At 40.5% G+C, this 23,900-nt stretch overlaps 1 protein-coding gene across 7 annotated transcripts in view; it reads right to left on the bottom strand.

Moving 5' to 3' along the window:
* Abcg2 (ATP binding cassette subfamily G member 2 (Junior blood group)) overlaps nucleotides 1-23,900 on the bottom strand; it is a 123,233-nt gene that overhangs the window by 5,436 nt on the left and 93,897 nt on the right. For all 7 annotated transcript variants that reach the window (XM_031382031.1, XM_031382032.1, XM_031382034.1 and 4 more), the window contains 10 exons: nucleotides 23,500-23,614; nucleotides 22,800-22,952; nucleotides 20,903-21,060; nucleotides 18,524-18,675; nucleotides 16,661-16,765; nucleotides 13,018-13,268; nucleotides 9,766-9,848; nucleotides 3,681-3,770; nucleotides 2,444-2,568; nucleotides 897-1,051 (listed from right to left, as the gene is read on the bottom strand). In XM_031382031.1, coding sequence (XP_031237891.1) covers nucleotides 897-1,051; nucleotides 2,444-2,568; nucleotides 3,681-3,770; nucleotides 9,766-9,848; nucleotides 13,018-13,268; nucleotides 16,661-16,765; nucleotides 18,524-18,675; nucleotides 20,903-21,060; nucleotides 22,800-22,952; nucleotides 23,500-23,614 — 1,387 coding nt within the window. The remainder of the gene's footprint in view (nucleotides 1-896; nucleotides 1,052-2,443; nucleotides 2,569-3,680; nucleotides 3,771-9,765; nucleotides 9,849-13,017; nucleotides 13,269-16,660; nucleotides 16,766-18,523; nucleotides 18,676-20,902; nucleotides 21,061-22,799; nucleotides 22,953-23,499; nucleotides 23,615-23,900) is intronic.

Raw genomic sequence — 23,900 nt, 5'->3', positions numbered from 1 at the left:
CCTAGAAAAAGGTAGGTGGATTTTGAAAATTTCTACCCTTCTCCTTTTTCCTTTTAGAGACATGGTCTCAGGTAGCCCAGGCTGCCCTCAAACTTATTAGGAAGCCTCAGATGACCTCACACTACTGATCCCCGTGTCTTCAAGATCTCCCTTGGCCTGAGATTATGAACATACACTACCTGGCTTTTTAAAAATTTGTATGTATTTATTTCCTATTTTAAAAACAGTTTTCAAAATATAAGAAAGACCCAAGACAAATTCCTTGGTATACATTGTTACACTTCTCATAAGCTTCCCTTTCCCTCTTGTGGGAATTTAAGCCATTTCTGGTTACTGAACAGGAGACAGCATGAAAGATATGCTGCCATTTTTATGAAGAAGTCGACAATGATTCTTGTTTTCAAACTTCAACTTATCAAGGTTGTCTAATCTCAGTAAGAGGTCTATTTTCCACTTCTGTGACTTTTCTTTCCAGGATGTCAGAGTTTCCTGAATAACAAGAAACACACTAGGTACAGTTGGTTTCGATGGCAGCCATCTTGAGACAGGGTCTCACTGTGTAGCTCAGGCCTGGACCGAATGCACAGCCACACTCCTGAGTGCCACGATCACAGACACACACCATATGCCAGGATAAAAACCATCGTCTTAAAAACGTATTAGTAAGGACATGTCAGCAAAGCCATAGCAACAACTTAGGGAGCAATACAGGGACTTGACAGGGCTGACAACGAAAGCCCTGCCTTCCTGACATTCACTTTATTTCAGCATCTGGCTTTCTGAAAGTTTCCGAGTCCTGGTATAAAGGGTTTTCAAAGCAGGTATCTACAACAGATGGAATATATTCAGACAAAGATGGGCAAGAAGCAGCTTCTGAGAGCACTGTCTGTACTCACCATCATAAATACAAACGAGATTGTCATGAGAAGTGTTGCTACAGACACCACACTTTGGCCTGCGGCTATGGCCAGTGCCATGGAACTGGCCGTATAAGCCACCATTATGAGAGTAAACATCATGATGAAAAAAGCATCCACCGTCTTCTTCAGTCCTTGGAAAGAAAAGGGGTCATTCAAGTGCAGCTGCAGTGTATTTGGTTTGTTTGCTGAGCAAGTAACACTGTAGACATTATCATCAGAAGTAATGAGAAAGGGTCACTCATCATCCAACTCCTCTGGGTCGCCAATTCATTGTTCTATCCTGTGTAACTGCATCAGCTACCAGAGTTTTCCTTTCTGTGCTTATTTTAAGAGCACTATTTCAGGTAGTATGTGGATTCCTTTACATGTAAACTAGGATTAATTCTGAATCCATAGATAAACAGCCACAGGAAACACAGCAGGATCCACGACTACTGCCTTCTCGTACCCATCTCTCAGTGTTTGCTGTAACTACATTAATGAAGAAATTTGAATCATACATGATCTCAGGGTGGTTTAATATGTAGAGGGAAGGGTTCTTCTATCACCTATGCCTCCCAAGACATAAAAAATGGAGCTAAGCTCTCAAACTACTTTATAAACTTTAATGAGATTATACACACACACACACAAATGACTGTATGTATGTATGTATGTGTGTGTGTGTGTGTGTGTGTGTGTGTGTGTGTGTGTGTCATACAAACTGTAAAAGAAGAATATATACAGGGCAAACCCTGAAAGATATGGATGTATAGGTAAATGAGCATTTTCTGTTGGTTGAATTTTCTGCAGTCAAAGAAGGCAGTAATCGTGGGACAAGCTGTGATTCCTGTGGCTGTCCATCTATGGAATCAGAATTATTCTTAGTTACATGTAAGGAAATCCACAAAAATATGTGAAATAGTAGCCTTATATATCTCACATATGTGTATGTGTATGTGTGTGTGTATGTGTGTGTGTGTATGAGAGAGAGAGAGAGAGAGAGAGAGAGAGAGAGAGGGAGAGAGGGAGAGAGGAAGAGAGAAGGAGAGAAAGAAGGAGAGAGAGAGGGGGAAAAGAGAGAGAGGGAGAGAGGGAATCTGGTGGTTTTAGTATAGCGGCAGGAAAATAGATCAGGAATCTGAGGGTCTAGATCCCATCTCATATTCTTTATGATAAACCATGTATATAAAATGGAAGTTTTAAACTCTATCAGTGCTTTGTAAAAACAGAATGGTATATATGCATGTACACTTATATCAGTGAAAAATATGGAAATTTTGATGTCATGATCCTAAGATTAAAGGCTGGGGACAATGTAAAATTAAATATGTGATTTTCTTTTTATTTTTTTGGAAATAAATAAACCTCCAACCTCAACATGGTTTTCTTATTAGAGAATATATATTAGTATATGTGTAATTATTAAAATTCTTAGATCTCTTTCTATAGACACACAGAAAAAGGTAAATTAAAGTATACAGAGAAATTAGCTTCACTTTACACCTGTGTCTACAGGTACTTTCACTCGGTCTGTTACTTACCTAACATGAAGTATAATATACAAGTGTATATAACACTTGGCAAAAACCTCATGGGTAGTAAATCAGACATAAGCTTCCCAAAGAAGTACGAAGATACTCGGTAATATCCACTGATGTACTCATGTCTATAAAAACACAGAAGAGAGATCCCACATTAGTCTAGAAGGCACAGGACAGAAGATTGGTTGCTTGCTGCACCACTAGATTTCTAGTAAGGCAGCATCCCACATGCTCGAGCCTGACCCCCCATGTCTTCTGCCATATTAGGTGCCAAGTTCTATGCTCTCAGCTTTAGGAGTCTCTCAGACTGTGGCCCTCTCTCATTACAGTACTTCCTCTGGCTGTTATGCAATCCAGCATCTGAAGACCTCACTCTGGGGAAACGGCGTCTATGCATACTTGTTCTGCTCAGAGACTGCTTCTCTGATGCTGGCTTCCTCTGAAGAACTGTACCTCAGAAGTTCATCTCCAGTTACTGAGGCTTTTCTGCTACTCATTACAAAGAAGACGAAGCTGTTATTCTCCAAGATCCTCAGCGCAGCTTCAGCTCATGACTCTTTTAGCTTCTGCTGCTCACTTTTTTTTTTTAAGCAAAACTTCTTCCTTCCAAAGCCATACCTTACAACCTTATAGCATTGCCAGATACCAAATCTCATCTCTCCTCTTCCTGAACTCTTTCTCTAGTTATTTTAAATGCTTCCACCAAAGGCTTTGTTCCTATGCTCTCTGTTGGCTCACTTTTGTTGGCAAATATAAAGGTATGAAAAATCTCTCCAACCATTGAGAAACACAGGAGAAAGAGCAGCCGGCTCCCCGCAGGGAAGCTGGCTCCTTTCCAGCCTCTGCCTGCTGAGGCTTGTAGTTGCTCTCTGCCCTACTGACCGACTTCTAGCTGCTGACCCACCCAACTCTTCTGAAGCCCCGTGTCAATGTGTGACTAACCAGAAGAAGATACTTTGAGCTCTGTTGTTGTGCTTTCTCTCGCAGCACTGAGGTTTCCAAATCACAGCCCAACAGTGAAACTCCTCTCTCTGGCTAGCAGCCGCCATACTGCCTTACTTTTCCATCTTCCCTGGAACTGCCTTTTTTTAATACTGTAATCCCACGCACTTTCAAAAATCCATATTGTAGAACACAGATATATACACATGCAATTAAACAGATAAATAAGAGACACCGATAACACCAGGATGGTATTCTGACCCAATGGTGGATGTGATCAGTTTGACATACTCACATGAAGAGTTTCTTCTCCACTACAAATAGCTCCACAGCTGACACACTGCTAAAACACTGGTTGGTAGTCAGGAAAAATAAAACCCCAGCTCTGCCAAGACAGAACAGAAGGAACAGGAGTACCAGTCAACTCCGGGTACTTAGGCCAGTAGTCTACAAATGATATACCATTAACACATCTTTGTTTTTTTGTTGTTTTTTTTTTTCCAATAAAACTGTTCTGGTTAACACAGAGGGGGTGGCCTAGAGGCTTAGCAGGTATAGGTTGCAACCTAAGATCAGTCCTCAGTGCCACCATGAGAGAGCTGACCCTACAAGTGCACCATTGCACATACACATACATGCACATATGTACATATGCACAGAGAAGACAGAATGACTGCCCACACATACCATGTCCCTCCCACGTCTGTGGCCCTATGGTGGTAACTATGTGACTCCAGTGACTGTTTGTTACAGCACACACTAAAGTTCTTGGCCTTAGGTTGTTGTGAACTGAACTGTGTTGTTCCCGCAAAATTCCTGTGGAGGTAATGACCTCCTAATATGATGATATGGGAAACACATTTTAGGGCATGTCCAACGGCGCCCTGGCACGCAGCAGAACACAGCTATCAGTGCAGCCTGTATTAATTTTAACTGTCAAGTTGATATACACTAGAATCACCTGGGAAGAGTCTCCATGAGGAGACATCCAGATCAGCTGGCCTCTGGGTGTGTTTGCTGGGGAACTATCCTGACTGTTGACTGAAGTGGACAACTTAACCTGATTGTGGGCAGCACCATTTCATGGGCCGGTCCCTGGCATGTGAGGAAAAGAAATTGCCTGCTGAGCGGAGCCTGCAAGGATCCCTGTGCTAATTCTCCATCTGCCAGCTGAGTCCCGCAGGCAGAGATCCTTGTGCTTGCTTTCTCTGCTTCTGACAGCAGATGGGATGCTTTCAGTTCTGCCACTGACCTCCCCAAAATAATGTGGACATTACAATCTTTCTTCTCAAAGTTGCTTTTTGGTCAGGGTATTTTATAACAGCAACACAAATAAGACTAGGATGTAGCCCAACATAAAACTGTGAACTGATTTAAAAACTGGGAACTGCACACAGGGCCCTAAAAGAGTAACAAGTGCCTTTAACCTCTGAGCCACTGCTCCAGCCCTCAAGGTTCTCAACCTCTACTTCCTGTGTATATGCTGAGTTGGCTTAAGAAATGGCACTCACAATAACCATCAATTGTTAGCAATTTTGGAAATAGTCTTGCTATGTCAACCTTCGAGGAAAGTAAAAATATGATATATCTGTAAGAATAGCTCTCTAGAATAATGTTAACTGACTCTATACAGAGAGAAAACTTATTTGCTCTAAATGATAGGCTTTTGTGGTGATTCTTTTGAAAGAAATGAGCCTTTTCCAGATGTGAAATAAATTCAATCGTCCTTGATAGTATAATGGGAATAATATCATCTATCCACTCTAGCCTCCAGATAGTGACCTGAGGCAATGGATGCCAAACATTGAGTTAAATCTCAATAGAAAACTGTCACTCACAATGTATGAATCATGACATGGATTATGACCCGAGGCCAGTACTTCTACTGACTCATAGCATGACACAGCAAAATCTCACTGTAAAGCTGGCTTTATTACCATGTACTTTTTAGGCTCAGCTACTTGGAAGGCTAAACCAAGAAGATAATTAACTCCAGATGAGGGGTTCAAGCCAGCCTGGGAATCATGGTAAGATGCCCATTTCAAAAAAGAAAAAAAAAATTAAGTCATTATGAAAACAAAATTTTCAAGGATGTGCTAGAGATGTCTCATTGGTTAAGAGCACTTACTGCTCTTCTAGGGGACCTGAGTTCAATTCCCAGCACCTACATGGCAGTTTACAACATCTGCATTTGAACAATCTGACACCCTCTTCTGGCAACTTCAGCACCAGGTACACACCATGTACACAGATACATCGTCAAAACACCAAAACACAGCCAAATCTTTAAAAGAAAAATTCAAGAATATAATTATGACTGGATCTACACAGTATCATATTAAAGAGTAAACATAAACAGTCCCACGCAAGTATACAACTTCCAAGTCAAATAAATCAAAACATACACACACCTTGTCTCACAAGCAACAGAAAACAAACAATATCAAAATCAAAACCATGCATGCATCAACAGATATTACCAACAGAGAGAATTCCTACAGAATTAGAGAAAATACTTATAAAACTCTTATCTGATAAGGATAAATAGCCCAGAAAAATGAAGGATTCTTAAAACCTAACAACAAATTTTTTAAAAAATAAAGGACTAAAATGTGTATTTCTCAAAGATTAAATTGATCTTTATTATTAAAAATAAATAATAAATAATCATGATATAGAAAAATTGAGACACCTGCGTGTAACAGCCAAGAATATAAAATGGTACAGCTGTTATAGAAGATAAAATTACATTTCCTCAGAAAATTATCACAATTTAGCAATTTCCTAGTAAGGTTCCTGTGAGAACTGGAAGCAGGGATGCAAAATGTACTTGTAGAATCATATTATTCACAACAACTAATGGGTGGGAGCAACACAAAATTTCAGGACCAGGTACTTGGATAAACTAGATAGGTAGATCGATCGATCGATAGATAGATAGGTAGGTAGGTAGATAGATAGGTAGACAGACAGACAGACAGACAGACAACACACACGGTGAACTAACTCAATCAGACTTACAAAGGCAAGTCTTACTAAGCTGCAAAATGGATGAACCAAGACATTACGTTAAGGGAACTAAGTCAGACATCAAAGGACAAATCCTTATGACACCACATATAGCAAGTTTCAGAATAGTCAAATTTAGGGACACAAAGTAGGAAGGTGCTTCACAGAGGGTGAGATGAAGCACAGAGTAATTACTTAACAGATATGGTGGATGCATTGAGGAAAATAATCACCTGGACTTGGATGTTGTCAACGGACTCAATAGTGTGAATGTTATTAATGTCACCAAAGGACATACTGGTTAAAAGGATGTATTTATTTTTATATGGTTACATCAATACATACATATTTGTGTGCTTTGTGAGTATGAAAAAGCCAATTCTTTCAGTTTTCAATTCACCAACTCTAATGGTTTGTATATGCTGGGCCCAGGGAGTGGCACTATTAGGAGGTGTGGCCTTGTTGGAGTGTGCATGTCACTGTGGGCATGGGCTATACCCTCCTCTTCGCTGCCTAGAAGCCAGTCTTCTCCTGTTTGCCTTCTGAATAAGATGTAGAACTAGCAGCTTCTCCTGCATCATGCCTGCCTGGACACTGCCATGTTCCCTGGCTTGATGATAATGGACTGAATCTCTGAACCTATAAGCCAGCCCCAATTAAATGTTGGCCTTTATAAGACTAGCCTTGGACATGGTGTCTCTTCACAGTAGTAAAACTCTAAGACAGAAGTTGGTACCAGGGGTACTGCTATTGATAGGCCTGACCATGTTTTTGTTTGGTGGATTTGGGGACTTTGGATTTGGAAAGCCATGGAATGTTCTAAGTTGGAGCTTAATGAGCCATCCTAGTAGGATTATGGAAGACTGTTGTTGTGAGTGATTTGAACTGTGTGTGTGGCCCAGGCCCAAGCCCAAGAGGTTTCAGTGGAGAAGAACTTCAGAAAGTGGCCTAGAAACTGTTTTTGTGGTATTTTGGTAAAGAACGTGGCTGCTTTTTGCTCTTGTCCAATGAGTCTGCCTGAGGCTAAGTTGAAGAGACTCAGGTTAATTGCACAGACAAAGGAAGTCTCAGAAACACCCAGTGTTGGTATTCAGTCTGGACTCCACCCCCCACTGATACCTGGCAACAGCCAGGCTGTCCTGGCCCTTAAACAGGGCAGATTGGTCCCTCCTCTCCCTCTTAAGCTCTTGCATCTCGCCTCTTGCCCCCTCTCTTCCCATTCCCTTCCCCCTTCTCTTCATGTGGCCATGGCTTACCTCTATGTCTCTACTCTCCTCCTCTCTGCCTCTGCTACCCTCTTAATTCCCCTCCCCATGCCCTTAATAAACTCTATACTATATCGGTGTGTGTCTGGTCCCTCAGGGGTAAGGAATGCCCAGGCATGGGCCCACCGAGTCACTCCCATCCCCCACACCCCACCAGAACATATTCTTATAGCTCTTTCTCTTTTTATAATCATAACACCCAGCATATACTTTGTTCTCTAGTTAAGTCTCATGAAGAATGTTTTGAACAAGTGTAGCAAGCTTAGAAAAGGAAAAATATATGGCTGGAGTATTAAAGAGGTACCAAGAAGTAGAATGGAGCTGAATCCTATATTCTAGGAGATAAACAGATTAATGGAGTGGGAATTTGGAGCAAGTTCCCACCCAGCTAAATTTAGGTCCAAGAATGGTGGTACACGCCTTTAATCCCAAGAGACAAAGTAAAGCAGATCTTTAAGTTTCAGGTTAGCCTGGGGCAGGGCCAGTTCTAGATGAAGAAAAGATTAAGGCCAGGTGTGGTGGTACACACCTTTAATCCCAGGAGACAGAGCCATTGAGATCTCTGAGTTCAAGGTCAATCTACAGAGCAAGTTCCAGGATAGCCAAGCAAGTTAGAAAACAAAAAGCCATGTTCCAGCCCCAGCAAGCAGCAGAACTCATCAGATTCAGCCAAGTGGCTCTGGCTTTAGAGTCAAGAATAGAAGGGACAACTGGGACAATTGATGCTGATTAGCTAGAGCTAAGAAATTAGCACTGATTAGGAGACCAGCATCACTGAGGTGAAATCTTCTGGAAGTGTTTTGTGAGAGCACAAAGAAGCTGTGTTCCAGAGATAGCCAAGGTTGTACCTCGAGCAGCAGCTGGACTTGGTAACATGTAAGAATCACCCAGGTGGTTCCAGCCATGTTCCAGCCCCATGATTTTTAAGCATGAAGGGGTCATGGAGAGCAGCTGAAGCCTGGCACTGTGAGAGGCCAGAAAAAGCCATTGGTGAAGGTACAGCCTCAATTGCAGTTGATAGCTCAGGACTGAAGGAATCATGCAAAGAAGTTCAGGCTTGGCACCGTGAAGGGAGCCTATGAGAGGACACTGGTGAAGCCTAGATGCAATGGAATACCTCAGCGTATTGGCAATGGCAGTACCAAAGGATGGCCACCAAGAACACTAGCAACAATGGAGTGGAGTCAACCAGAGCCTAGAGTGCTACAGAAGGCTGAGCGGGAGATGTGACCCAAGTACTTTGGAGGAACCCAGAAGATCGTTCATGGATCCCAGACACTGGAACAATGTGAACTCGAAGTTGCCTTGGAGACAGACTCCAAGATGGTAAAGATGCCAGAGCCATAGGATACCTACTGAGAGATGCTGCTAACAGAGAGTGGAAACAGTCCAGGAGAAAGAAGTTCGTTGCTGTCAACAAAGATGAAAAAGGAGTTGGAGATCTGAAGACAGCTTTGATATCAGCCATGGAGATGCAGAGTTTCCCATCTAGTTTCCTGCCTTACTTTGGGGATTACAGTTAAGTGACTGAATGAAGCTCAGATGAGACTTTGCACTCTGGACTTTTAAGATTGTTGAGATTGCTATAGACTATGGGGACTTTGGAAGTTGAACTAAAATGTACTTTTTAATTATGCTATGGCTAGGTATGGCTCCCATAGACTCGTGTGTTTTATAAGCCTATGAGGGTCAGGGAGTGGAATGTGATGGTTTATATAGGCATGGCCCAGGGAGTAGCACTATTAAGAGGTGGTGGCCTTGTTGGAGTAAGTGTGTCAGTGTAGGCTGGGGTTTAACACCTACTCCTAGCTGCCTGTCATGGTGTCTGATCACAGCAGTAAAACCCTAAGTCACTAACTCATTCCTACCCACAAAGAAACAGTGACATTTACCCAGAACATTTATTATGTCTAAATCCTTAATCAATATTCATAAACTTAAGGAAAGTAACAGTATTTTATCAAAACTAAGATCCAAATTTGGTTGTTTTTCCTCTGGAATAGATTTCTGTACCTCTTTTTGAAAACATACTTTCTATTCTGCTCAGAATTAATCCATGCTAATTTTTATCCTACAGAATGGGGGCAAAAATCCAAATTCACTTACCTATTTTGTATTCCAGCGGGATCATTTTTCAGATCGAAGTAAATGGCACCAATAATCAGCCCCAGTATGACTGTAACAATTAACTTTTCAAAAAGAAAAAATGAAAAGAATTTCCATTAGAGGTTAAAATACTTGCATATTATTTATTATTTTAAGAAACATGTATAAAATCCAATCTCATAAGCACTGTAGATACTTGGTTACAATAGGTTCTTGATAAAATATAGAACAGTATATATTACTAGAATGCTTTCTAGATTAAACTGAAAATCAAAGCATTTGCAGTCAGGGAACTGACAAATCAGCTGAATAGGCCCTGAGACCTACCAGTCATGGCCTTCACATGGTGAAGTCCCAGGTGAGACACTGGATCCATGGACAGTAAGTACACAGGACAACCTCAAGAGGTTGTTTTAAGAACAAACCAAAGTCCAAGAGACTAGAAGTTTTGAACTGAAATGAACTAAAAGCTTTCCTGCTAATGAATAAAAAGTTTTCCATTAAGAGGTTCAAATAAAAACATGATGTCTTTTGTTTTAATGTTAAAGATAAAAAAAAAAAATCAAAGCACACAGGCACAAATTCTGACAAGGGAATTTTGGATGCTAAGGAAGTGACAGTGAACTGGGCTCCACCTATGTGAACTCTGAAGAGTCCATGCCTGCATGGGAATATAAAGTGCCACTGTCACAATAAACAAACAAAGAAACAAATAAATCCATCCACCCATCTTGCTTTTCTCTAGGGGTATCCAAGCTTCCATTACCTTTCTCCTTTGTCACTGCTTCTCCATCAACATCAGCAAGCTATGTGCCTGTGGTCACCACAACATCCCTGAGTTGCTAATTCTCTACATCCTCACATACACAGACCCATCTTCACCTACTCAATCTGTGCAGACTGCTCCCAAGAAGACACTTTGGAGAAAAATTCTTTTAAAGATGATTCAAGCAGCAAGGGGTGTAGTTTGGAATAGTGCGTACTCTGAAAATTATACTTTGGAAAACTACACTTACTTATATATGTGCAAACTATGTATTGATAGAGCTTTCAGAATTTATTTTATAAACTTGGCCTGCTTATAAAAGTGGTACATAATGATATTATTTATCTAAAGGATTCTATTTATTAATATGTTATCCACAGGTAATTTTTAAAATGTAAGAAATATTCATCTAAAGAAAATGAAATATTCATTTATATACCTTGGATTTTCAAAGCTCAAAAAAAAATCTTAATATTTTAACAGTATCAAAAGATAAAGTACAGCTTGAACAGAATTAAAACTGGTTATAAGCATACATTTAATTTCTATGTAGTTGCATCAATACAAACATATTTGTGTGTATGAAAAAATCCAAGTCTTCTGGTTTAAAACATGAAGTGCATGCGTGCATGCGTGCCTGCGTATGTCTGTACAAGTGTGTTTGTGTGAATGTGTGTGTGTGTGTGTGTGTGTGTGTGTGTGTGCGTTTGAACGTTTACACTACCATATGTGAGAGCAGACACCCAGGAGGCCAGAAGTGTCGGCTCCTATGGAAGCTTGAGTTAGACGTGACTGTAATTTCTCTGATGAGGGTGACATAATAAACTTCAGTCCTCTGCAAGAGAAGTATAGGCTCTTTTAACACCTAAGCTATCTCTCCTGCATGGCATAAAGTAATTTGTGAAGGTCATATTTGCAAAGAAGGAAGGTAAATTAGAAAAAGAGAATTGTGAACTGTGAGGACTGGGTGAGAAATACCATATTCAGGGGAGAATTATAAATATCTATGCTATTAAGGTATAAATTAAGGATGGGGAAACCCATTCTCTTGGTATATTTTTATAACTCTCCTACATAACCCTAAGCAGGCCAAGCTTATAAAATAAATTCTGAAAGTTCCATCAGATAGTTTACACATATATAAGTAAGTGTAGTCTTCCAAAGAATAATTTGAGGAGTACTTACTATTCTAAACTACACACTTTGCCCATTTTTTTTACTGCTAAATTATGTAGGAGGGATCATCCCACTGTGGATGATGCCAATCCTGGGCACGTAAGCCTGAGCTATATAAGAAAGCCAGGGGAGACAAGTCATAAGCAGTGGTCCTCCATGGTCTCTGCTTCAGTCCCTCCATAAATGACTATAACCTGTACTCTTCTCTCCCCAGAGTTTACAGCAAATAGAAAAGCAAACTTGAAACAGCTAGGCTAAGTCTTGTACAACAGAACAAAGGAGCCTTTCTATGAGCTTTTCAGGTATTTCTGACTTTTGTATTTTTGAACAAAAGGTTAAAAAAATAAATTCTTCAAAAATGTTATTGTCTCTTCAGTCAAATGTACTGATCCTTTTTTTTTTTTTTTTTTTTTTTTTTTTTTGCAAAGTATGTTCTGAGTGACTACAGTTAAAAATTGTGCTGAAGTTAAAAATTATGAGTTTGAGTTAGGCATGGTTGTGCATGTCTTTAGGCTTAGCATTTGGGAGTCAGAGGGAGGTGGATCTCTGTGAGGTTGCAGCCAGCCTGGTCTACAAAGGGAATTCCAGGACAGCCAGGGCTACACAGAGAAATCTTGTCTTGAAAAACCAAAAACCAAACTAAACCAAGCCAAACCAAAACCAAAAATAATAAAGAGTTCATAGTCAGCTCCTAATGACTCTACAAGAGACAAATATAGCTTACAAATGGATTTGATCACAAAAATTAAATACTAATATTAGACCAAATTTTTTTATACAGATAACACATTCATTCTAAGGTCTTGCAAATATAACCACATCTGGTTATATGCCAAGTCTAACCTGTGTAAATAACTAACTGGTTCAAACCAAGTTCAACTATTGCAAACAAAAGAAAAGATTTATCATCATGACACCATAAAACACTGTATCAACTCAATACTTAAAAGACAAAAAATACACATTATAAAAAACCTTATGCATAGGTCAGTAAGCTATGGTGCAAATGACAAGCACAGGTGAATGTATATTTCTACCTCTGTAAGTTCATGAGCTAAGAGTGAATTTCACCAAATTTTACTACTGGGGAAGAGAACCACAAAAAGAGAATTGTTCACAATTTGAAATCGAAACTTCAGTATCTGTTAACAGAGATACAACGGAGATGACAGAAAGTTATAGAAGGATAAGTAGAAAGTAAATAAAATCCTGAAATAAACGCAATAGTAGTAGTAGAAGGAGAAGTCCAATCGGGAACCAAGCTCCTCCTTGTGAATACTTCATAGCACAACCATCTTTTGTATGGTTACCTGAGCTACAGAAGCTTGAGGATTCCCCAGCAAGTTTTTAAATGAGCGCCTGGCAATCCACCGGAGCTGGTGACAGAAGGAGGTAACATATACGGGCTCTTTGAAGGTTGATGTTCCTTTCTTTTTCTGAGCTACTGGAAGTTGATCTAATTCAGCTTTTGTTTCTCCATAGATGGCCGAGTTGATATAAAACTCAGATAAGTTTTCTATTACTGGCTTTTTTCCCTTGGAAGGCTCTCCAGTCTTGTTTGCTTTGGATAAATGTAGATAAAGAAGTGAAATATTAACAATTAACAACAGTTTTTTTTTCATTTTTCTATGGTTCCATAATTATATAATTCCTTAATTCTACATTTGTGTATGTATATGTATACATATTTATATATAAACATATATAAATATAAAGCAACAGCTGGGCATGTGTTGGAACAGGGTCAAGGAATGGAGACCTATAAGGAAAATTCTGAGTGCTTGTGAGAACACTACAAGAATAGAAGACAAGAGTCATGTTGCTACTCAGTGCCTCATGTCTGCTTCTCCCTTGGGGTGGCTAGTCCTGTTGCATACCAGGCTAGAGGGAGGGAAGCTTAGCTGGGTGTGGGTGAGTGCAATGCAGGATTGAGGACAAAGAACACATCTGGCAACATCCTTGGAGAACTGGTTCATTTACTGGGGCAAAACAGGGTATTTATACCCCTGGAGAGGTAGCCAGGGTCTTTCGGGCAAGGTTTGTGTGGCCCTATACCTCTGACCAGGTGTTCCAGTACAAGTGTTGGAAGAACTTCATCTGCATACTCAGAGGCTATAAGGTTGACCGATGTAGGGTGAGGGCACCTTATAAGATCAAGAAAAGTGAAGCCTGATACCTGTCAAGGTAATAAATTCTCACTAGGGTTGATATGGGAGAGTCAGCTTCATGGCACCAGGCTAGGAGACGGAAGATAGCCAACTCCTGCTATCCTCATGATTGATGTATCTGGGGTTGATGCTGTCTTGACCCTTCCTCCATAACCCTGGGCCATTAAGGTACCACATCTTGTGACCTTAGCTCCTTAAAACATGGAACTGTCCTTGGAATATGTTTCTGTGCTTCTCACAAGTATAGTGTACAGGAGCTTACCTCAGATTACTCATTATTGCTTGCTGTTACTCAATGAAATGTTTAAACTATTCTTTATAGCCCTCTATGGAAAACCACATTTTTGCCATGTACAGTTTGCCAGTTTTGTGACTGTGTACAACCTGAACTCATGAGAACATTTCTAAAGTGACCTCAAAGTATGAACTGTCCGAGGCTTTGAATAAAGCTGGCTATTGCCATATTCACTGGCTCCATTTTCCCAGGTTCCACTGCCTCTGGAGTGGTGAGGGGCATTGTGCAACATGCCTTTAATCCCAGAATTCAATAGGCAGAAGGAAATGAATCTCTGAATCTGAGGCCAGCCTGATGTACATAATGAGCCCAGGCTAGCCATGGCTATACCATAAAACTCTCTCAAAAGAATAAAATTATTCACAATAATTAGTTTACATGTCAAAAACCCAGCTAACTGAGCTGTGCATAATAACATCTTATGGATACAGAAAACTCCATGATAATAAATATATATATATACACACACACAAATTTAGACCTTCATTATTTAAATAGACATCATACTGCACAGAATTAGAATTACTTTTTTTTATTAGATATTTTCTTTATTTACAATATCTCCTTTCCCAGGTTCCCCTCCAAATAAAATAAAATAAAATAAAATAAAAAAATAAAACTAAAACAAACCCCTGTTCCCTCCCCCCTTCTCCTGCTTACCATCCCACCCCCTCCTGCTTACTGGTCCTGGCCTTCCCCTACAATGGGGCATAGAACCTTCACAGGGCCAAGGTCCTCTCCTCCCATTGACTTGGCCATCCTCTGCTACACACATGCTGCTGGAGCCATGAGTTCCCCCATGTGTACTCTTTGGTTGGAGTTTTAGTCCCTGGGAGCTCTGAGGGTACTAGTTACTTCATATTGTTGTTCATCCTAAGGGGCTGCAAACCCTTCAGCTCCTTGGTTCCTTTCTCTAGCTCCTTCATTAGGGACCCTGTACTCAGTCCAATGGATGGCTGTGAACCTCTACTTCTGTATTAGTTGGGTACTGTTATACTGGTATAGCCTCTCAGGAGACAGCTATATATCAGGCTCCTGTCATCCAGCACTTGTTGGCATCCACAATAGTGTCTAGATTTGATGATTGAACATGGGAAGGATTCCCAGGTGGAGCAGTCTCTGAATTATCCTTCCTTTAGTCTCTGCTCCATAGTTTGTCTCTACAACTCCTTCCATGGGTATTTTGTTCCCCCTTTTAAGAAGGAACGAAGTAGCCACACTTTGGTCTTCCATCTTCTTATGGTTTGTGGTTTGTACTTTGTGTATTCTGATCTTCTAGGTTAATATCCACTTATCAGAGAATTACTTTTCAAAATGCTTCTGGCCTTTGCCTTCTTAAGGACAATGCATAATGGGCTGTTTCCTGGTTTTTGTTTGTTTTGAGGTATTATCTCTCTATGAGAATGAGGGCAAGATATTATCAGGCCTCATTGGCCTGAAACTTGCTTTATAACCCAGACTAGCTTTAAAGTCACTGATATCTGCCAGCCTCTGCCTCTCAGTACTGGGATTAAAGGCATGAGTCATTACTGTAGAGTTGTTTATAAAATTCTTGTGATGGCTAATCTTGGTTGTCAACTCGACTACTGGAATTAACTAAAACCAAAGTAGCTAGGTACACCTTTGAGGCATTTTTCTTGGTTGATTCATTTCAGGTGGGAAGATCTACCTAAATACGGGCCATACTTCTTGACAGTAGCCTATATAAAGGGCATAGGAGATGGAAGCTTTTGCTTCTTGCCTTCTTGCCCTCGCTCTCACTGGTAAGTTTATCTATCTATCTGAGGCACTCCTTCACTGGCATTAGAGCCTACTTCTTCAGGATCCCAACATACACTGAAGACCAGCTGAGACATCCAGCCTCATACTGAACAGCTACTGGATTCTTGGACTTTCTATGAGTAGACAGCCATAATTGACCTAGCTTGACCATGTAGCCTGTAAGTGACTCTCACACATACAACATACATCTATTGATTCTGTCCTCTAGAGAACCCTGATGATACTATTAAAAATAACCATTTTAATTGAAAATCTGCCTTAAAAATGACACTTATTTACAAATTATATTAAAGACACGCATAGCACTTACAGAAAAACAGTATCTATTGACTATTCTTTTTTTTTTAAGATTTATTTATTTATTATATGTGAGTACACTGTAGCTGTCTTCAGACACTTCAGAAGAGGGAGTCAGATCTCATTACGAAAAGTTGTGAGCCACCATGTGGTTGCTGGGATTTGAACTCAGGACCTTTGGATGAGCAGTTAGTGCTCTTAACTGCTGAGTCATCTCTCCAGCTCGTCTATTGACTATTTTCACATCACTGAATTAACATGAATTTTAAAGGCATGATTTTTGTTTTAAGGTAGGATCGTATTATATAGTTCTGGCTGGCCTACAAAAGCATGATTTAATGAGTCACACTACTATGCTTTCTTTACTCAAACAATTAGACACCAATGTATGAATCTACAAGATCCACATACCTTCATTGTCTTGTTCCTCTCTATTTAACATCACAGCAGAAGAATCTCCGTTGATGACATCAAGGAAGAAATCTGCAGGGTTGTTGTAGGGCTCACAATGGTAACCTACAAGAAAAGGCAATACAAAGACACCCTGATGGTCTTAGAAAAGAGAGCATGCATTCAGGTGAGGGAGGCAAGGCTTGGGAAGACCGAACTTGAGAAGTTCTCCCCATTCTCACTCTCCCTTCCCTTCACTAACACACACTCCAATAATTCTAGAGGAATTCTGGGCACTTGAGAAACTCTTGCATTGATGTGTACCTTAAATTATGAGCCACAAAGGACTACTGATATGCTCTAGTGCTCACTGGTCTTCCATCCAAGATCTAACTCCAGGTTTAAATAAAAAAAAAAGAGAAAGAAACCATTAACTGTCCTTGTGGTCCTTGTGTGCTCTGACTTCAAGACCTGCACGTCATAATTGCTTCTTCAGCTACTAAGTAGAGAGATTCTAATTCTCTTCTGTCATCCTGCCATCATTCCAAATAGAGAGCAAGTTTTGTGTAGCATTCTCAAGAAAACATAGACAGTACACCACACTTTAACTCTAGCCTCAACTTCACAGTTCTCTCAAACTAGCCTGAAGTCTCTCTCAAGTTCCTAGCTACTGAACTCCCCACATATTTAGGATCAATTATTCTATTTTTTCTTATGTATATGGGTACTTTGCCTGCACATAAGTCTGTGTGCCACATGTGGGCCTGGTGTCTAACAGAGCCAGGAGACAGGGGATCTCTGTGGACTGGAGTTACAGTCCACAGAGCTTGGGAGCCACCAAGTGAGTGCTTGGACTCAAACTATGATTGCCTAGAAGTGAAGACAGTGCTCTTAACCAAGGTATACTCAAGTATTTTAAATTATAGATTAATTTTTTAAAAATTAAGAATTATAATGAATATTTGAAAGTGTATATGAGGTTATGAAGAATCATTTATAATGACAGCCAGGTATCTCTAACATGAAAAAGACTTATATATACTAAATTTAAAAAAGAAATTACAGGGGCTGGAGAGATGAGCACTTGTTCATACAGAGAACCTAGGCTTGGTTCCCAGCACTGTATCATAGCTCAGAACTATCCATAACTCCAGTTCCTGGGGATACAGTGGTCTGTTCTGACCTCTGAGGGCACTAGCTCTACATGTGATGCACATAGATACGTATGATGTACATGCACATATGTACATGCACATAGATACACATAGATAGACGAAACAATTCATACACATAACAAATTAAGTACATAAATCTAAAAAGAAATCACAAATGTCAAAAATGCAGGCTCACCAAAGTGAAATTTGACACTAGTCACTCAGATCCACTCACAGACTAAATAATCTATCTCACATTACAGGAAAGTTAAGCATCATTTCCAAGGCCCCCCTCTCCTCCAATTACAGCACACCATGATTGCACACCTGGTAGCCTGTGAAAACTGATCTGCCATGATTTGCCATGTGGTTAAGAAGACAACAATCCTAGCTTTTCCAAAACTGTTCAACTGACCCAACTGCTAGGTGTGAATGTACTCCTAACTACTGAATTTTTGGGGAAAGACCACCATGAGTGGGAAACTGAAGCAGCACAGGTCCAGCCGATGGACACACTTAGGCACAGATGACCCAGATATTCAAGTAGCACAGGAAAAGTTAAAGGTCTACACAAACAAGCACACTAAAGAGAAACGCTAACACACCACGGAGCAATGGAGGAATCATGGTAAGTTAGACGAAGACCAAACAGCACTCCTGCGGATCCTCTGCTCTCTCCGCAATTCTGTGAAGGAAGGACCTACATCACATGGGAAACAATCAACTATACCTGCTGATGCAAAGTACTCCAAGGCCTTCTGTGCTGGCCCATGGAACACGAGTTTCCCAGAAGCCAGTAAAGTGAGGCTGTCAAACAACTTAAAGATGGAATACCGAGGCTGATGAATGGAGAAGATGATTGTTCGACCCTGTTTAGACATCCTACATTACAAGAAGAAAAATAATGAGTCATTAAGGTTCTGATCCTTACATTTATTGTTAATGAGTTCTCTATTCCTTCTGTCAGAACATCTGTCCCAATACCGACTTGATTTTCTCTTATATACATAATGTATCAGCGCATCTCAAGGTATGTGTTTGAGATCATTATTTCATTCTATATATTTTTAAGTATCAACTATGTGCAAGGAAAATGAAACTTGATGCTTTAAAAAAAACAAGAGCAGCTGGGAGTATATCTTGAAGATCAACTGTAAATAAAGAGTTTAGCATGTGAGAGACCTTGGACTTAATCCTTAGAAACAAGCTAGATCAAGTCAAACAAATCCTGCCTTGATTTCTTAAGAAAGGAACAGCTGCATAATGGATTCCATTAAACAATAGAATGTTTATTGTCAAATGAAGACACTGGGACAGTCTTCACAGATACTGAATCAGCCTGGAGTCAATACACACAAACCCACACACCCACACCCACACCCAGTCCCACACACATATATGAAAGTTAATGAAAGGCTTGGATTAGGGTGTAGAAACACATACAGCAGGAGGGCACATGGGGAGAAGGACCCTCTGCTTGCAAATGCAGAAGGCAACTGAGTGAAACAAACCAAAAAAAAAAACCCACCACCACCATCATCACCACCAATAATACTCCACCAAGCCAGAACATCAATAATTGAATCATTGAGATAGAATATGGAATAGCTGCACTAGGAGTTAATGTACATCAAATACAAAATGTAAAGATCATTCTGAAGTTTATTAAGTAGAACATCAGGGGCTTCACAGGAGTGGCTTAAGGAAGAAAAGACACTCAAGGTAAAAGAACACATCAAACCGATGTGTTCTAAGTTACTTAGTCCGTGGTGTTCTGTTGTAACTGCACGTCTCCTATATACAACCCTAACATAACTGGGTTCTTCTGTCTATTTGATGTTTCAGGCATATTAGGCATGTTCTGTCTTGGGGCCAATGACTGTCCTCTCTAGCCAGTTACTGTACAAATTGTAACACAAGAAGGTCTACTCAGGTCAATGTTATAGACAAGCATGCATCAGTCTGCCTCTGTGTGTGTATGTGTGTGTGTGTATGTGCAGTGATGATGTCACATGAGGAAACTACAGAGAATGCAACAAAATTTACGGAACCAACCTAGGTGTCAATACCGGAGAAATGTGTAAACAAATGGTGATATAAGATATGGCATTTGCAGGAAAGTAGATTTAACTACAGAAAAATCATATTAAGTAAATTAAACCAGTCTCATAAAGACAAATATCCTACATTTTCATCTGGAATCCTATATTTTATAGATACATAAAATCATGCATGTCTATATAACATAGAATTAGTAGTGAGACTGTCTAGGGGACAAAAAGGCACAGGAGTGGAAATGTGAAATGGGGAGAGAGGGAATATAGAGGGACATGCTCAACACACACCATATTTGTGTGAAAATGTCCTTATATAACCCAGTAGCATGGTACAATGAATATGTACAATGAAATTTAAAGCTCAAAAGGAAGAAGGGCTGGAGTAAACAGACCGAGGATGAACACTCACTCAATTGAGAACTATAAGATATGGAAGGCAACAGGGAGGAACCTAGAGGAAGCAGAGTTGTGTGAGGCCTGATCCTCAGAGCTGGCCTGGGGACTAGGGACATCAGAATAACCATATGCTCTAAGAGTCCCTAGGGAAGACTCCACTTCCAACCTTTCAAAGCAATGTCTGAACACCTATCAGACTACAGGTGGTATGTTTGCACAGTAGTGCAGATTTCTGTTGTTAAGTTACTTGGTCTGTGGTGTTTTGTTGTAACTATCCGCCTCCTATATACAACCCTAGGGTAACTGGGTTCTTGTGTCTATTTGATGTTCCAGACATATTAGGCATGTTCTGTCTTGGGGCCAATGGCTGTCCTCTCCAGCCAGTTACTGTCACCAGCTACAGCCAGGTCTCACTCTCTCATGCCCAGGTCCCTTGTCCTTGCCCAAAATCCTCCATGACCCTCTTTGCTATTTAAAACAGCAACCCAGTCCCACCACAGCCATCATTCTCTATATTCTTATTGACCATTTTTAATATCTCTTCTTTCCTTTCCTCTTCAACAGAAATTCTGTTGTTTACTCCTGCACAAAGAATACATAGTGCCACATATAAGTGACCTGAGAGTAAATAAATGAAAACGTCTGGTAGCACTCACCTTTTCAGGAGCAAAAGGACAGCATTGGCAGTGCTTGAGTCCAAACCAGTTGTGGGCTCGTCCAGGAAGAGGATGGAAGGGTCAGTGATCAGCTCCATTCCTATGCTTGTCCTTTTTCTTTCTCCTCCAGAGATGCCACGGGTAAACTGAGTTCCAACCTAAAGCAAGTGTCATCTTTGTCAACAAGAGTGAATACGGTTGCCATCATCTGGTAAGCAGACAAACCGGTGCAGCCCTGATTGCCTCAGGATGTCTCTTGTAAGCACACACCCCACCACCTGCCTCTCGTGGAGCTGCTTCATTGTCTTCACTCTGAAGATTACTGGTTTAACAACAGCAAAATGCCTAGGGGGAGACGGTTTCTTTTTTTATCAGATGAGTAAATTAGAGCTGCAAGGCCTGATCTGAAGTGAGGTCCGTACATTTATTTATTTATTTATTTATTTATATTTATTTATTTATTTAAAATTTTTAAAAGATTTATTTATTTAATGAGTATATATGAGCACACTGTATCTGTCTTCAGACACACCAGAAAGAGGGCATCGGATCCCATTACAGATGGTTGTGAGCCCCCATGTGGTTGCTGGAAATTGAACTCAGGACTTCTGGAAGAGCCGTCAGAGCTCTTAACCGCTGAGCCATCTCTCCAGCCCAAGGCCTGTGCTTTTAACAGTCGGTTCTCACTCAGAAGCCATCCAGTTTATTTTGTTGTTCCCTGAGTTGGCTAGACCTCAGAAATTCACCCGTTTCTTCCTCCCCAGTGCAAACTGGATTTACATGGGCACTGGGGACTGAAGTCAGGTCCTGGTGCTTGCAAGCTGGTCACCAACTGAGATATAGGTAATAGAGAGGAAAGGGAAGCTCACGGGGCATGGTTTCTAACTACCTAGCACCTAAACCCTGCTATCTCTCTCCAGACGGTTCCTAGGTGGACTGAGACGAGGGGGAAACAGAAAGCTCCCATTCTACCACACCATTTTAAGTACTTTTCAGTCTCCAAGTTGGTGCTGTCTATGGAACCATGCAAGGTTATTTTTCCCAACAAAATAACAGTACATGAATGACTGCAACCAACTACCAAGAAAAGCAACAGTTCCTTATAATTGCCGTTATCCATGGCCTCTAAGGAATTAAATAATTATGGGCAGGAGGGTTAAACTACAACCAGTATATTTTCACCCGATGCCCAATGTCTGCTCAGCCAAACCTAGATAGACTGCTGATTTATAGAGTTCACCCACTGCCTCATTCCTCTTTTTGATCCCAACTAACATTCAAAAGGAGAAGCACCTTCTTTCTCTTTGTTACTCTCTTACTAACACAGCCTGGCATGTAGAAGGTCTGGAAATAAATGCTGACAGTAGGTAAGGAAGAAAGGAGAGGTAGAAGGAAAGGAAGAGAAATAAAGCTGTCACAGGAAAGACTACAGAAAAGTAACTAGACCACTGGACACATTGTGAGTAGATCCTAATGTGACCAAAGACAAAGTTAGAAGCCAAATCACAGTAAGATGCTGCACACAGAGCAAGACCCTTTGGATTCTTGTCTTTCTCCTGTCACAACTATTCCTCAGCAAGCAGCAACGGACTTAGGGCAGATATATGCCGAGCTCTAACTAGAAGAGTGAGGGTAGGGAAGAGCATATAGGAAAAGCCACATGAAGAATATGCTTCCCTGCTGGACTACACTCCATTTCCAGGAATCAATCAGTATTCATTTGTTTGTTTGTTTCACCTTAATTTCTATCTACAGAAATTATATAGCCAGTTACTTTCTCATCATGCAGAACAGCAGTTATTTTTAGCCACAGACACTATAGGAAACTATTTGGATAAGGTTATATTGCTAACACAGGACAATTCCCTGGTCGTAATACTATGAGAGGTTCTCATACCTTGGAATCTGCTACTTTTTCCAGACCTAACTCTTTAATGATCATGCTAATCCGTTCATTTTTTTCATGATTCCTCATAGTCGTTGGAAGTCGAAGAGCTGCCGAGAACTGTAAGTTTTCTCTCACTGTCAGGGTTCCCATCACAACGTCATCCTTAAGGCAAGAAGGCATTATAGTGAGATATGGGAGTCTTTTCTATGACCAGGACGAGTATATAGTTCAATTCATATAGCAAACACATCCAAGGTAAAACTCTGGCCGCTGGTCAACTGCAAGTTCTTTCACGTGGCAGTGACCCCATAGACAGACACATGCCAAGTTCAATGGCATCATGTTCATCACCCAACCATACACCCCAACAGGACATGTGTAAACGTACTAACCACACATCTCAACGCTGCCTGATGGAAGGATTTAGGAAAGACAACTACAGTGGGAAGAAAGACAGTAAAGGATGACGAGTAAACATATTTTTTTGACGGAAATCATATAGCAGCCAAAACTGATACCACTCCTGCACAAGGGCCATAGTACAGGTACACTGTCTTTCCCTTAATATCACTGCCAGAGTAGTGGAAGATTATGAAAATCTAATGCAAATACATAGATTCTATGAGCATGTTATATATTCAATTGGAAGCAAACTATACTATAAGCAAATATACTGGCACATATATTGCCCAAATCTACTCATACTCACTTGAACCACATAACCTGAACTGCATTTGAAATTGGCAGGTTGAGGTGCGCCATTTATCAAAACATCGCCAGATAATCCTTGTGGATCTTTCCTTGCTGCTAAGATGTCTAGCAACCTGTAAAGGACACATGTATTAGGAGAATTTTTCTTCCTTCAACACAGGTCATATGGTTTACCTGTTCTTAATGCAAATTCTGCCATTTGATACATTTATAGTTTTAAACAACTTTATAGGCTGAGCACGGTGGCACACACCTTTCCTCTCAGCACTCAGGAGGCAGAGGCAGGAGGATCTGAGAGCATTCAAGGCCAACTTAGACTACTTGGGTCTAGGTTAGCCAAGGTTACAATGCTGAGATCCTACTCAAAATGAAACAGGAAAACAAAAGGAAAAAAAAAAA

Source organism: Mastomys coucha, unplaced genomic scaffold (assembly GCF_008632895.1).
Source record: "Mastomys coucha isolate ucsf_1 unplaced genomic scaffold, UCSF_Mcou_1 pScaffold20, whole genome shotgun sequence".
NCBI classification, from domain to species: Eukaryota; Metazoa; Chordata; class Mammalia; order Rodentia; family Muridae; genus Mastomys; species Mastomys coucha.
The sequence above is the reverse complement of the archived record's forward strand: the minus strand, read 5'-3'. Positions and strand labels throughout refer to the sequence as shown.